This window comes from Balaenoptera borealis (genome assembly GCF_965194805.1).
Source record: "Balaenoptera borealis genome assembly, chromosome: 10".
In the NCBI taxonomy this organism is placed as follows: Eukaryota; Metazoa; Chordata; class Mammalia; order Artiodactyla; family Balaenopteridae; genus Balaenoptera; species Balaenoptera borealis.
Genome location: NC_138874.1, coordinates 61,597,581 through 61,614,153, shown reverse-complemented (window position 1 = coordinate 61,614,153; position 16,573 = coordinate 61,597,581). Strand labels below are relative to the sequence as shown.

Genomic DNA, 16,573 nt, shown 5'->3' with positions numbered 1-16,573 from the left:
TGAGGTGCCTCCTTCAGTTTTTTGTTTTTTTTTTCCTCCTTCAGTTTTGCACCGAGGCCCCTCGATGGCCTCACTCTGATCCCGGCCTCGTTGAATAGAACCATAGCCTTCCGGTCCGTATGTTGCAAATCATTGCTAACTTTGGTAGGATTGCCTCAAACCACAAAGCCTCTCCATTTGGGCAAACCTTCACAGCAATGATCCTCAAATTTTAGCATGCATCAGAATCACCTAGAGCACCTTGTTGAAACAGAGCTTGATGCAGTAGGTCTGGGCTGGGCTGGAGAACTGCATTTCTCTCAAGCTCCCAGGTGATGCCGAGGCAGCTGGTGTGGGGTCATGCCTCGAGAACCACCGCTTACAGGAATCAGGGCAGTGGGAGGAGCTTCACGTGATGGGGACCCTTCTCACAGAAATGTTCAGCCCTGGCACTGGAGCACGAGACAGTTGTTAAGAACAACTGTGTTGACCGCATTGTACATCAGACATGAGTCCTGTCTGCTGAGCAGTTACAGCAGCTGGCTTCAGGCACATTCCAGGCAGCCTGACTGGTTAGAGACATACTACAGAGTCTCCCTTCTGATCGCGATGCCCTATTTCAAGTACTGTCCCTGTAAAGCGGAAAAGCAGCGCAAGAGCCTTGATTGTTCCGCCAACAAATTGTTACAAGATATCAAAGGCGAAGGGGCTCTCACTGGACACTTTTTCTGGTCTGCATAGAGGGTCTGGGGAGTTTCTGTTGAATGATTAGAGATGTTCGGAGATCAGAGATCATTCATCAGCTTCTCTTGGTAGTTGGTTGTTTACTGGGTCCTCTGCTGGGTTCTGGAAATGTGTGGAAGAGGAAAATAGGAGTTCCCTGCCCTGAAGAAGATCACCGACTAATGGATAAGATAGTTGTGCAAATTATTATCTCTGAAAGAGCATCTTACTTCTGTTAAGAGCTCCCAGGAGGGGAAAGCCACGTTTGTCTCTGAGGTTATGGAGGAGGACAGCACAGGAGGAATACTTGAAGCAAACCGGGAGGCTTCAGAAGTGTTCTGGTACCCTTACTATGGTGCCTGACATAACAGATACTCAGTAAAATCAGTCTTTGCCACTGGGGTGAAAGGCCTGCAGAGGCATGAGAAATTGCCCAATTTTATCAAGCCTCCCATTTCCCAGGGAGACTTCTGCAGAGTTGGCCTCAATCTAGATGGGACGCTTGTAATGATAGGAAAGGCCTTATCATGTGATGAGAAATGAGATCCTGAAAATCAAGCAAGGGAAAGGATGCAATTTTAAAACCATTTGGTAACTTTCCCCTTTCATACCTTTTGTTTGTCGGTTTGGTTTGGTTTGGTTACTTGTACTTTAGTGTAAATTTCTGAAGTCCAGCATTGAACCCACTGCCACACAAAAAAATTCGAATTTTCCTCCAAGGGGAACTGTGCTCTTTAAAATATAATGCCAGCTTCCTCCCAGCAGGTTTGCTGGAAAAGAGATTTGTGGTTTTGCTTTAGGCTGTTGTCCTCAAGGCAAGCTTTTTGTGTGTCTGCTGTAGCTGGGCATTTAGTTCACTTCCTGAGATTAATTGATGGCAAGCGGCATTCCTTGCTCTGCAAACCCTCAAAACAATGATCTTTTATTCTTTTTTTGGAGTCAGGCATGCTTAATATCTAGCTGCGGACTTTGGAGGTATGAGCTGAGATTCAAGAAGCATAGCTATGAAAAATTTAACTCACTGGGGCTCCTCGGTTGTTATAAAAACGTGAGTATTCCTAAATGGAGTCTTCAGATATTGGGACAAGACAAAAACTCACCCAGCCTTAGTTGATTATTGAGGCTCTCCTTAGCACGTTGTCCTGACAGGGGCTCATGGGGAAATTTTCTACTGATAATTCACACCAGCTGTGCATTTCATAAATGCCCGCCATGCTGCTTTTCTTTTTTTGCAACGTAGGGGGCACTGTGGCTTGGGGCGCTGCAGTGGGGGATGAGCGCGATCCAGCTGCCTCCTGCAAGTGGGAGGGGGTGAGATGGGGGCCACGCTGCACTGACTTCCAGTTAAGAAGACCTCTCTGGGCAGAGCAGTGTTCTCTTCCCACTAACTGTCTTCTCCACATTACTCATCCACTCCGTTTCCCATCTGTACCAGTGGGTGATAATAACAGAAATTACCTGTAAGCGTCATTGTGATGAGTAAATCACAAAATGTAGGTAAAAGTTTTAGCGCAGCAACATTTGTAAGAGCTCAACCCATGCTGGCTAGTCATCTTAGTAGCGACAGTAGTAGTAGTAGTAGTCTAGTAGTCAAGGTAATAGTAGGAGAACCCCACACCTTTATTATTGAACCACTCTCTGTTTCCTGTCTCCTTTCACCATGGTAACAGCTACAAATATATAAGTGAGTTCTAAGCAAAGTATAAAGAATGATAATAATAACAGTAGTTAACCTTTATCGAGGGCATGCTCTGTGTCAACTTCTGTGCTAAGTGCATGCCATGTCTTTTACTCAGGCAACCCTCAAATTGAATCCATTAACTAATGATGTTGTTTAACATTCCCATTTTACAGATGAAGAAACTGAGGCAAGGCACAATGTAGCAAGTAGTAGATGAGCCAAAACCTGATGAAAGACATTTTGGCTCTGGAGCCAGTATACTTAATCACTAAAGAAATACGTGGTTTTCTGCCCTCAGTGATATCCACTTCCAAACACTCCCTTGGGAGGTCAACTCTCTTGGTTCCACTGAACAAATTAACTGGGTAGTGTCTGGGTTTCTTGTTTTCTTTGGTTGGACTGTCATAAGTATTGATCCTCAAATGCAAGTATAAGTTAAAGACTGGGGAGAAGTTCCCTTCCAGATAGAGCAGATCCAATTGTGTATGTATGTGACCCAAACTCTTTCATGGAGATACTGTGTCTTTCTGGTATGTTTCCATGTATTCCTAAACTGATGGCAGGATGCTTTTCTCCTTTAAATGAACAGCTGAGCCCTAAGGTGCAAAAAGGACAGCCAGGGTCATCAGTGGAGTGACATCTGGTACACTGTGCCCATTTTTCTTTAAGGTGCACTATTGTATTAATTTGTTCAGGCTGCCATAACAAAGTACTACAGACTGAATGTCTTAAACAACAGAAATTTATTTTCTCACGGTTCTGGAGGTTGGAAGTCCAAGATCAAGCTGTTGGCAGGGTTGGTTCCTTCTGAGGCCTTAAAGGAAGAATCTGTTTCAGGCCTCTCTCCTTGGCTGGTAGATGGCCATCTTCTCCCCGTGACTTCACATCATCTTCCCTCTGTACATGTTTGTGCCCAAATTTCCTCTTCTTATAAAGACGACAGTCATATTGGATTAGGGCCTACCCTAATGACCTCATCTGAACTGAATTACCTCTTTAAAGACCATATCTCAAAATACAGTTACAGTCTGAGATACTAAGAGTTAGGACTACAACATACAAATTTTGTGGGGGGGGGGGGGATACAATTCAGACCATAACAACTACACAGCAGATACACTTCACCTCATAGTTTTACCCTAAAATAAGGCTTGTACGTTGGCTAAGTGGTAAGTGACAAATGAGCCTTGAATCAATTATGGTCCATTTTGGGGGAGGTGAGATTACCTTCTGAGTTGAGGAAATATATAAAATAGTTAAGATATGAAAGGCAATATCTAGTATTGGGCCTCGGTTCCAACTAAATCTTTAAGGAGTTGCCTGAGAGCCTGTGAAAGTGATTCTCTTTGTCGTTTTGTAAACTGATAATGTTGGGAGGCTTTGTTCAGGGAGGTTTCTGATGGTCCTCCTTTCCTCCCCCAACCAAAGCACTATTGTGTTCAATGGCAAATGCTTGGGCTTTCTCCTATTAATATGAAGTCCAATTTAGAAGGAGAAGTCCCTGTAGACAAGTAGCCTAAGCCAGCCTGTGGCACTTAACATTGCTACAGGAATAGACATGGCAAGGAAATGTATCCTGTCTGGCCCAAAGTAGCTAGTGACGCTCATGCTGCTGAAGTCAATCACGTTCCAAGTTTCCTCCCAGACGTCTAGTGAATCTAGTTAATAAGGAGCAGTTCTAGTAATCAGTCTTCAGTGCTTCTTATCTCCCATCTTTGCTCCCAAAACAACTTTTCTATGCTTACTCCACGCCCTCCAGCCTTTTCATACCCAACAGTGGTTCAGTATTTCCAAAATCCTTACAGCCAGCGCTCGTGCATTGAGAGAAGAGTGCTTAAAGGTCTTCTAGGCCCACCCAACATTTATAATGAAATTTATAATGAAATCCCCTCTATATTCACAGCTCCTCAGGAATGTCTCACATGATGAGAAATCCACTGCCTTGGGAAACAACTCATGTCATTTGTAAAATACCTTCCATTTGTATAACATTCTTCCTTTCTGGAAACTTGAGTTTGGCTCTGTCTAAATCCCTGGTCTGAGCTCCATTGGTCATATACTCAATCAGTTGAATCCACCTCTTCCACTTGACTCCCATCGCACATCTGAGGACAGCTCAGGTCTTCTGTACCTCAGGTCAGGCAATACGACATCTCCAGCCATGGTTTTGGGTGCCTTTCTTTGGCTCTTTTCTTTTGGGCCTCAATCCTCTGAATGGCTCCTAGTGGATCGTTACTGTAATATGCTGAGATTCCTCCTTACCTTTCAGGGCTCAGATCACAAGTTATCTTCTCTGCAAAGCCTTTCTTGGTGTTACTCAAATACCAGGCAATTGACAGCTTTCCTGGTGTTCTCAGACCACCTTGTACATTCACTTGGCTATAACACCACAGTGTATCACAACCCTTGATGGACATTTTCTCTCTCGCTCGCTGTATTGTAACTCTCTCTTTGACTAGGGACTGTGCCATCATCACTGCGGTATCCTCCATTCCCGGCACAGAAGAGGGGATTCATGTTTATTGATTGCTTTGCTGATTCAAGAAACCAAAGTTCAAATTTCAGGTACCATGGCTGATCAGAAACGGAAATATCTTTGTTCACGGAGGTTTTTTGACAGTCTTCAGATCAGCCCCTTTTAGGAACATCCTGGATGACTTATATTTAAATGATCCAGGGCAGGCTGAGAGGCTGGCAGGAAGTACGGAGTGCAGCGTGGCTTACCACTGAGACTTCCCTGATGCTTCTGGATGTTCCAGTGCAAATCCTGGCTTACAGCCCTAGTGTCAGATGATACCTGGTGTACCCAAATCTCTACCCTAGTTAATGAGGCTTGACATTAAAAAGCTGTCTTTTTTTCTTTTCACTGAGGGACAATTGATCATCAGGCTTGTTTATTTACTTTTTTTTTTTCAGTAAAAACATTTTTTTTAATAGATCTTTATTGGAGTATAATTGCTTCACAATACTGTGTTAGTTTCTGTTGTACACCAAAGTGAATCAACCATATGCATACATATATCCCCATATCCCCTCCCTCTTGAGACTCCTTCCCATCCTCCCTATCCCACCCCTCTAGGTCATCGCAAAGCACCGAGCTGATCTCTCTGTGCTATGCTGCTGCTTCCCACTAGCTAACTATTTTACATTCGGTAGTGTATGTATGTCGATGCTACTCTCACTTTGCCCCAGCTTCCCCCTCCCACCCTGTGTCCTCAAGTCCATTCTCTATGTCTACATCTTTATTCCTGCCCTGCAACTAGGTTCATCAGTACCTTTTTTTTTTTTTTAGATTCCATATATATGCGTTAGCATACAGTATTTGTTTTTCTCTTTTTGACTTACTTCACTCTGTATGACAGATTCTAGGTCCATCCACCTTACTACAGATAACTCAATTTCCTTTCTTTTTATGGCTAAGTAATATTCCATTGTATATATGTACCACATCTTCTTTATCCATTCATCTGTCGATGGACATTTAGGTTGGTTCCATGTCTTGGCTATTGTAAATAGTGCTGCAGTGAACAATGTGGTGCATGTCTCTTTTTGAATTGTGGTTTTCTCATGGTATATGCCCAGTAGTGGGATTGCTGGGTCATATGGTAGTTCTGTTTTTAGTTTTTTAAGGAACCTCCATAATGTTTTCCATGGTGGTTATATCAATTTACATTCCCACCAACAGTGCAGAAGGGTTCCCTTTTCACCACACCCTTTCCAGCATTTATTGTTTCTAGACTTTTTGATAATGGCCATTCTGACTGGCATGAAGTGATACCTCATTATAGTTTTGATTTGCATTTCTCTAATAATTAGTGTTGTTGAGCATCTTTTCATGTGCCTCTTGGCCGTCTGTATGTCTTCCTTGGTGAAATGTCTATTTAGGTCTTCTGCCCATTTTTTAATTGGATTGTTTGTTTTTTTGATATTGAGCTCCATGAGCTGTTTGTATATTTTGGAGATTAATCCTTTGTTGTTTCATTTGCAAATATTTTCTCCCATTCTGAGGGTTGTCTTTTTGTCTTGTTTATGGTTTCCTTTGCTGTGCAAAAGCTTTTAAGTTTCATTAGGTCCCATTTGTTTATTTTTGTTTTTATTTCCATTTCTCTAGGAGGTGGGTCAAAAAGGATCTTGCTGTGATTTATGTCATAGAGTGTTCTGCCTGTGCTTTCCTCTAAGTGTTTTATAGTGTCTGGCATTACATTTAGGTCTTTAATCCATTTGGAGTTAATTTTTGTGTATGGTGATAGGGAGTGTTCTAATTTCATTCTTTTACATGTAGCTGTCCAGTTTTCCCAGGACCACTTATTGAAGAGGCTGTCTTCTCTCCATTTTATGTTCTTGCCTCCTTTGTCGTAAATTAGGTGACCGTGTGTGCATGGGTTTATCTCTGGGCATTCTATCCTGTTCCATTGACCTATATTTCTGTTTTTGTGCCAGTACCATACTGTCTTGATTACTGTAGCTTTGTGGTATAGTTCAAAGTCAGGGAGCCTGATTCCTCCAACTCCGTTTTTCTTTCCCAAGATTGCTTTGGCTGTTCGAGGTCTTTTGGTTTCCATACAAATTGTAACATTTTTTGTTCTAATTCTGTGAAGAGTGCCATTGGTAGTTTGATAGGGATTGCATTGAATCTGTAGATTGCTTTGAATCTGTAGATTGCTTTGGGTAGTATAGTCATTTTCACAATATTGATTCTTCCAGTCCAAGAACATGGTATGGTATATTTCTCCATCTGTTTATGTCATCTTTGATTTCTTTCATCAGTGTTTTATAGTTTTCTGAGTACAAGTCTTTCGCCTCCTTAGGCAGGTTTATTCCTAGTTATTTTATTCTTTTTGTTGCGATGGTAAACGGGAGTGTTTCCTTAATTTCTCTTTCTGATTTTTTGTTGTTGGTATATAGGAATACCAGCGATTTCTGTGCATTAATTTTGTATTCTGCAACCTTACCAAATTCATTGATTAGTTCTAGTAGTTTTCTGGTGGCATGTTTAGGATTTTCTATGTATAGTATCATGTCATCTGCAAACAGTGACAGTTTTACTTCTTCTTTTCCAATTTGTATTCCTTTTATTTCTTTGTCTTCTCTGATTGCCATGGCTAGGACTTCCAAAACTGTGTTGAATAATAGTGGTGAGAGTGGACATCCTTGTCTTGTTCCTGATCTTAGTGGAAATGCTTTCAGTTTTTCACCATTGAGAATGATGTTTGCTGTGGGTTTGTCGTATATGGCCTTTATTTTGTTGAGGTAGGTTCCCTCTGTGCCCATTTTCTGGAGAGTTTTGATCATAAATTGGTGTTGAATTTTGTCAGAAGCTTTTTCTGCATCTATTGAGATGATCATATGGTTTTTATTCCTTAATTTGTTAATGTGGTGTATCACATTGATTGATTTGAGTATATTGAAGAATCCTTGCATCCCTGGGATAAATCCCACTTGATCATGGTGTATGATCCTTTGTTGTTGGATTCTGTTTGCTAGTATTTTGTTCAGGATTTTTGCATCTATGTTCATCAGTGATATTGGTGTATAATTTTCTTTTTTTGTGATATCTTTTTCTGGTTTTTGCATCAGGGTGATGATGGCTTTGTAGAAATTATTTGGGAGTGTTTCTCCCTCTGCAATTTTTTGGAAGAGTTTGAGAAGGATCGGTGTTAGCTCTTCTCTAAATGTTTGATAGAATTTGCCTGTGAAGCTACCTAGTCCTGGACTTTTGTTTGTTGGAAGATTTTTAATTACAGTTTCAATTTCATTACTTGTGATAGGTCTGTTTATATTTTCTAATTCTTCCTGGTTCAGTCTTGGAAAATTGTACCTTTCCAAGAATTTGTCCATTGCTTTGTGGTTGTCCATTTTATTGGTGTGTAGTTGTTTGTAGGAGTCTCTTATAATCCTTTGTATTTCTGCAGTGTCAGTTGTGATTTCTCCTTTTTCATTTCTAATTCTGTTGATTTGCATCCTCTCCCTTTTTTTCTTGATGAGTCTGGCTAATGGTTTATCAATTTTGTTTATCTTCTCAAAGAACCAGCTTTTAGTTTTATTGATCTTTGCTATTGTTTTCTTCATTTCTATTTCATGTATTTCTGCTCTGATCTTTATGATTTTTTTCCTTCTACTGACTTTGGGTTTTCTTTGTTCTTCTTTCTCTAGTTGTTTTAAGTGTAGGGTTAGATTGTTTATTTGTGATTTTTCTTGTTTCTTGAGGTGAGATTGAATTGCTATAAACTTCCCTCTTAGAACTGCTTTTGCTGCGTACCATAGGTTTTGGGTTGTCGTGTTTTCATTGCCATTTGTTTCTATGTATTTTTTAATTTCTTCTTTGATTTTTCCAGTGATCTCTTGGTTATTTAGTAGCACACCGTTTAGCCTCCATGTATTTGTCTTTTTTACAGTTTTTTTCCTGTAACTGATTTCCAATCTCATAGCGTTGTGGTCAGAAAAGATGCTTGATACGATTTCAATTTTCTTAAATTTTCTGAGGCTTGATTTGTGACCCAAGATGTGATCTATCCTGGAGAATGTTCCATGTGCACTTGAGAAGAATGTGTGTTCTGCCAGTTTTGGGTGGAATGTTCTATAAAAATCAATTAAATCTATCTGGTCTGTTGTGTCATTTAAAGCTTGTGTTTCCTTATTTATTTTCTGTTTGGATGATCTGCCCATTGGTGTAACTGGGGTGTTAAAGTCCCTACTATTATTGTGTTACTGTCAATTTCTCCTTTCATGGTTGTTAGCATTTGCCATATGTATTGAGGTTCTCCTAACATTTATAATTGTTATATCTTCTTCTTGGATTGATCCTTTGATCATTATGTAATGTCCCTCCTTATCTCTTGTAACAGTCTTTATTTTAAAGTCTATTTTATCTGATATGAGTACTGCTACTCCAGCTTTCTTTTGATTTCCATTTGCATGGAATATCTTTTTCCATCCCTTCACTTTCAGTCTGTATGTGTCCCTAGGTCTGAAGTGGGTCCCTTGTAGACAGCATATATATGGGTCCTATTTTTGTATCCATTCAGCCAGTCTGTCTCTTTCGGTTGGGGCACTTAATCCATTTACATTCAAGGTGATTATTGATATGTATGTTCCTATTACCATTTTCTTAATTGTTTTGGGTTTGTTTTTGTGGGTCTTTTTCTTCTCTTGTGTTTCTCGCCTAGAGAAGTTTCTTTAGCATTTGTTGTAAAGCTGGTTTGTTGGTGCTGAATTCTCTTAGTTTTTGCTTGTCTGAAAAGCTTTTGATTTCTCCATCGAATATGAATGAGATCCTTGCTGGGTAGAGTAATCTTGGTTGTAGGTTTTTCTCTTTCATCACTTTATATATATCCTGCCACTCCCTTCTGGCCTGCAGAGTTTCTGCTGAAAAATCAGCTGATAATGTTATGGGGATTCCTTTGTATGTTATTTTTTGTTTTTCTCCTTGCTGCTTTTAATATTTTTCTTTGAATTTAATTTGTGTTACTTTGATTAATATGTGTCTTGGTGTGTTTTTCCTAGGGTATATCCTGTATAGGACTCTGTGCTTCCTGGACTTGGGTGACTACTTCCTTTCCCATGTTAGGGAAGTTTTCGACTATAATCTCTTCAAATAATTTCTCAGACCCTTTCTTTTTCTCTTCTTTTTCTGAGACCCCTATAATTCGAATGTTGGTGTGTTTAGTGTTGTCCCAGAGGTCTCTGAGATTGTCTTCAATTCTTTTCAATCTTTTTTCTTTATTTTGCTCCTTGGCAGTTATTTCCACCATTTTGTCTTCCAGCTCACTTATTCGTTCTTCTGCCTCAGTTATTCTGTTATTGATTCCTTCTAGTGTATTTTTCATTTCAGTTATTGTGTTGTTCGTCTCTGTTTGTTTGTACTTTAGTTCTTCTAGATCTTTGTTAAACATTTCTTGTATTTTCTAAATCTGTGCCTCCATTCTCCTTCCTAGATTCTGGATCATCTTTACTATCATTACTCTGAATTCTTTTTCAGATAGATTGCCTATTTCCTCTTCATTTATTTGCTCTTGTAGGTTTTTACCTCGCTCCTTCATCTGTGACATATTTTTTTGCCATCTCACTTTTTTTTTTTTTTTTTTTTTTAATGAGTTGGGTTGTGTTCCTGTCTTACTGGTTGTTTGGCCTGAGGCTTCCAACACTGGAGTTTGTAAGCTGTTGGATAGATCTGGGTTTTGGTGCTGAGATGAGGACCTCCGTGAGACCTTACTCCAATGAATATTCCCTGGGGTCTGAGGTTCTCTCTTAGTCCAGTGGTTTGGACTCGGACCTCCCACTGCAGGAGCTTCAGCCCAACCCCTGGCTTATGAACCAAGATCCCGCAAGCCGTGTGGGGTGGTTAGAAAAAAAAAAAAAAAAGAAACAAAGTAAAAAATAAAATTAGACTAGGCAACTAATAGATATGTTAGAAAGAATATAAAAATAAAAATATAGATGAATCAACAACCGGAAGGTACATCAGTACCACAATAGTAAAAAAGAGGAGGAGGGAAAAGGAAAATTAAAAAAGGGGGAAAAGGCCTTGGCTGTGGAGAGCGGGGCCTAAGCAAGGGTGAGGTTTGGGCGGTGGGCGGGACCAATGCTTAGGACCCACTGGGCTGGAAAAGGCCCTGGGGGCTGTCGGGGGTGAGGCTTAAGCTCAACGGAACATTAGGAGCTCAGACGTGCCCCCCACCCCTGGTCTCAGAGGGCGGGAGACCTCACCTGGGGGCCCAGCAGACTCCCTGGCCCGAGTGGGCGGGGCAGTAGCCCTATGCTCCTCTCCCACTCCTCCCGAGGGCCCCTCCTGCCTGCCTTTCCTGATCTCCCCGGCCTCAGGGGCACCAATCTAGTCTGGCCTCCACTTCTCCTCCCCCCTCAGTCCCCCCATGTCCTACCAGTTCACTTGGAGGTTCCTCCCATCTCCTTGGGCATCAGGGTCCTCCACCAGCGGCCGGCAGGTGCCCTAGTTGTGGGGAGATTGGGGAGATGCTAACTCGGCATCTTCCCACCTTATTTACTTTTCTAGGATGAGGGTTGGAGGCCAGAGTAACCAAGGGATGATTCCTTCCCCAAAATACAGGGAATCAAAATGTATCTCCTCTCCCTCAAAGCACATATTTTCTGAAAGGAATTTTGGCCAGCTTACTACATCATTTGCTTGCTTGCTAATATTATATGATTATAAATCCTGAATACACTGGGGGCAGGTCTCAGATCTCCCTGAGATAATACCTCCTCTCCAACCAACAAACAACCTGGCTCTGTATCTTCAGGGCAAATTTATTAAGGTCCTCTTCCAACTGAAATACATTCTTCTAGGGCTGGGAAGAAAGAGTCCATTCTCTTCATTTTCTCAGACCTCTTCTTTATGGTGGGTAGTGGATATCTATAGAACTCTTAAAGAGTCTTCAAGGACAAAAATATTCAAATTCGATCTTGCCCTGATCTGTGACCCATTCTTATCAGCAAGTGCCTTTTTATTTTAGCATTTTTGACTGAGCTCAGTATTTGAAAGGTGACCTGCTGGTTTACAACACCTCTCACATTCCAACGACCCAGCTACCGAGATGTTGTTCCGAGCTAACTGTTCTTCTCCTTTTAAGATCAGATATGACAGTTCCTATAGTAATCTAGCGTGTTCATTGAAGATAACTTTGCAGGATGGCTTCACATGATATTTGTCATTTGGTGTAGCCTAAAAGAAAATTCTCAGGAATAAATAAATGCAGTGAGAGTCTTCCCATCTTAAGTGGGATTGGAAGGCCTATTAGGAGGGCCATGGTAGAGATCCTGAAGACTTAATAATAGGTCTCTGGACCATAGAGGAGGGATTGCTATCCCACTGTCTTTGTTCTGAACATACAAATGAGAAATATCAGAGAAATTTCAGAGAAAGAAATACTAAGAACTAAATAAAGTTCACTCTTTAATGCTTGAAATAGATGGTTTAAAAGGTAAACTCACTTTACAGTAAATTTTGGAATTTCAACTTAGTTTTATTTTCTCTCTTGAATTGACAAGATTATTCAGGGAAAATGGTTCCACTGCACAGATAGCCAACTATGCCTGGGACATTGTCCTAATTTTATGCAGTCATTCTTGTAGAAACCCAAATGCCTCCCTGAAAACAGAGGTGCAGAATCTCTATCAGAGATAGAATCTAGACAATGGATATGGGGCAAGATGCATTATTGTATTTCTTATGCTGTAAGCTTGTTAGAGCTGCCTGATTCTATTGTAATTCTTGAGGTTATTGGTAAGGCTCTGCCCGTCCACTGGAGGGGAGGCCTCTGTAGAGGCATCTTTCTTTTCCACTAGTAAACAAGGCAAGAGAGGGTGACTGTAGCTCTGAGAATTCCAGACAAGTTTATTAAGATGCCTCTGAGCTTGAGGCTCTCATCTAAGGACTGTGGCAGTTGGGAGGTGAAGGTAGGGGTGGGGGAGAGCATCATTGGACAGTTAGTGCAAATACAGTTGTCAAGGCAAGGAGAGAGGGTGTTGTTTAGTGTTGAAATCATGTATTCCAGATGTGGGCATTTGGTAGTCAATCTGCTCTGAAGTGACATGCTGCTGAATCTTTAAAGGGCTTCAGCCAGGGAGAGCAAAATCTGATTGGGCAAATTGCTAAAATATTTAAAGTGCAGCCTGTTAAAGCTTTTACTGCGAAGAGCATCACGTCAGAAGTTGTAGTCAGAAAGAGCGAGTAATTGGCTTTCCATCCTCATGCCAGTCAGTCAGCGTGAGGCTCTATTCCTATTCCTTCCTCTTCATTGCCAATGCTTATAACAACACTTCAGGGTGTGTGCATGTGTGTGTGTCTCATGGAGAGATTGGATAGCTGGTAAAATGAGAATAGAAGGAGTGAGACATCCATAAGAAGGGAGACTGAATCCACAAAATGATGTGAAGTCCATTTTGGAAAAAGGGGAACGGGAGAGAAAGGCAGAATTACTACCTGACAAAGGTCACCTGCATGTCCAGGAGGTGGTGGTGGTTTGAGGTAGTTATCTTTCAAAGGATGGGTTCTGCAAGCAAAAGAGTGGCCTTCAGTGACAACCACTTCCTCTGCATCTTTCAGCTCCTCTGAGATGTAACGCAGGGGGCACTTTCCATTTATAATTTATCACATTTTCCACTTCGGTTTTCCTGTCCTTTTCTCCCCAGGCATGACCCCTTGTTAATTCCCGGCAATGATCAGATTGACAACATGGACTCCAACGTGAAGAAGTATGACTCTACTGGGATGTTTCACTGGTGTGCACCCAAGGAGATAGAGAAAGTCATCCTGGTGAGTGACAGATTGCAGAATTGATGCCATCCGCTTCTGTCCCAGATTATGTTTACTAGGAATGAGATTTTCCTAACTGGATGGTGGGGTGATAGTCCCTGCGCCTGATTATTTTTGATACTTAATATTCAGGACGTATATTGAAACAGCTAGAACTCTCATCAGAACATGACCTGAGAGTGGAATTTTCAATCACTGAATATGTATTGGCTCATTACCATAGGGTGTGAAATGCATCATGGGAGGCAGTATGTACCGTAACTCCTGTGGACATGGCTCTGGGGCCAGAGCCTGCCTGTGCCATTAGCTGTGTGGCCTTGGACAAGTCAGTTGAGCCCTTTATACTGTATCTCTTATGTGTAAGAAGATGGAATGAGAATGACCCTAACTCATAGGATTGTAGTGAAGATTAAAACCCATACGTTTTAATAAGTTTATAGGACTCCATAAACTTACCTATTATTATTATATATTAAATGCCATGAAGAAATCTGAATGCTACCTGTATTGTCGTTTGTTTATAACAGTGTCATGTATCCTTCTAGATAATTGATTTGCACGTCTGTGATCCTTCTTAGCACACGGTGCAGGCAGGCAAATTACATTTGCTGATGATGACAAGGGTGACCATGGTCCACCTTGGGAAGGCTGGGGCTCAGAGCCCCGTTTCCTGGTTGACTCATCTCAGTAGCAGCAGTGGGCTTCTTCTGGTCTGTCCCAAGAATTTCAGCATAGATAACAATCCACTCTACTCTTTAGACTTGTCCAGTTAACAGCTTTAGGCTTTAATGCCTTCATGGGCTTTCCTACCGTTTATTGTCTTGCTAATCCATGAAAAATGGATTAATAATCAGGAAGTTCAGATGGAAAGGTTCTTTCTCCCTCGTGCTTTCTAATCCCCAGATTGCTGTGGCCTGCTCCTTTATGTCAACCAGGAAAATCCTATCATTTCTGATGTCATGGCCACCCTTCCTAAGAAAGGACTGTTCCAGTTCCTCAGAATGGCTTTGTGCTCTAATCCACTAGATTTTTCCCTGTGTTTTATCTGAATGTGTGTGTGATTTCTCAATTTAATTTTAATCGAGCATTAAGAACCAATACAGCTTTGTGCTGGAGGCTGTCTGGGAGGTGTGAAAGTTACAGACAAAAGCACAGAAAGTCAGAATCCTTAGGAAACAGCCCCTGTCCAAGGAGTGCAAATGGTTTTCATCACAAAGCTGCTCCATGTATTTACATTCTGATGTTGTATCTGCCCCACTTTTGCTCTAGGGATATAAACTCATCCTGGTGTTACCCACCTGGGGACAGGTCAAAGGCTTGGTTGGCATTGCGGGATCCAAGGTTTTAACGGCTTGCCTAGATAATCCTGAGGAGTGCAAAGCCCCCCTGCCGGCACCAAAGGGTTTAGTGAGGCCAGTTACTACTCCCCTCACCTGAAAAATAACATCGTTTAACAAAACATTTATAACAAACCTATTACATGTTGGGCACTGTTCTTGTTGCTGGGGGTACAACCCCTGATAACGACTGGTCTCACAGAGCTTCTGTTCTAGTGGGGGCAAAGACCAGATCTCCAGGTAGGCAATGAATATGTAATAACATTTGAGATATTGATAAAGTGCTATGAAGAAAATAAAGTGAGGTCATAGGCTAGAAAGGGACTGAGAGGTGCTGTTTAGACGGTGTGGCCCAAAAAGCCCTCTCTAAAGTAACCCTGCACAGAGATGAGAATGCTTGGAAGAGCCAGCAACATGGGGATGCTTTCTGGGCACAGGATACTCTCTGCTTTGGGGGTTAGAAAACATGAGATGGCCATAATCTTGAGGAAATGGCCATCTAATTAAAAGATATAAATGTACCATGAAACAATATATTCAAAGCTAAGCGTTACAAGGCACAAAGTGCTGTTTGAATCTAGTATGTGTTTAAGTGGCTGGGGAAGTCTTATTGGATACAAACAGTTGATCTTGGAAGGGGTTTATGGCTATTAAGGCCCCACTTGGACTAGGCCTTGAAGAATGTGTAGGAAACTCAAGATACACACATAAGTAGTTTCTCTATTGCGTCTTAAACCTGGCAGAATCAGTCTCCCCAAGGCTGAGTTCCAGGAATTGGTATCTTTACCAGGTTCTCCAGTTGATATTGCTGTGGCTGGTCTAAGGATTGGTGTTTTGGTCCCCAGATCTAATTTCCTGTGGTCAGCACCTGTGCCTTGGCCACTCTGCTAATTGATGCCTTCCCTACCTTCCTATTCTAGATTTCCAGCCCCTATTCTGGACCCGCTTGGTATTCCTCAGGCTTGCTGAAGGGAGCTAGCCTCCCAGATGACCTGGTCAATTAAAATTAATCAGGGGTCCCATCACAGCACATTACAAACTGCTTGACCCTCTGCTGGTGGTACCTAGGCACACACACTTCCATACAGCCAAGATAACTAACTCCAGGCGTCATCCATGAAGCAGTGTTGTGGGGTGTGACTCCCTAGTGGGTTCTCCTTGGTCACCATTTGTAAGACATTTTCTATGCCCTCCGTCTGAGATGTCCCTGTACTGTTGCGGAGAGAAACCAATAATGGTGACAGCCCCTGCTTTAGTCTAACGATCAGGGAGTGAAAGCTTGCTTCTCCGTCTCCTTGGGGGTTACTGTAATAACCCTGACATTATCGTGAATTGCAATATTGGCATTTAAACAATCAATACACTGGTCAATTCTAGGGATTAAATCGAGCAGAGTTTGATATGTGCAGGGGACATTCATATGCCTCCCCCAAAAGCATCGTAAGCCACATGGGGCCACCCAGACATGCAGTGGGTGGACAGGGAGGAAGAAAGCCAAGATGGGAGGCACCAGACCAGAAAGAGGCAGAGAAAGGCGCACAACTGGCCTCCTGTGTTACTTTCTGCATGAACACAGTGAGC

The 16,573-nt window shown here is 41.7% G+C and overlaps 1 protein-coding gene across 16 annotated transcripts in view; it reads left to right on the top strand.

Annotated features, from left to right (window-relative positions):
* Positions 1–16,573, top strand: part of KCNMA1 (potassium calcium-activated channel subfamily M alpha 1) — a 775,994-nt gene that overhangs the window by 683,155 nt on the left and 76,266 nt on the right. For all 16 annotated transcript variants that reach the window (XR_014249397.1, XM_082408745.1, XM_082408748.1 and 13 more), the window contains one exon: positions 13,532–13,655. Coding sequence is in view for 15 of the 16 variants with exons in the window: in XM_082408745.1 (XP_082264871.1) it covers positions 13,532–13,655 (124 nt within the window). In the remaining variant the exon portion in view is untranslated. The remainder of the gene's footprint in view (positions 1–13,531; positions 13,656–16,573) is intronic.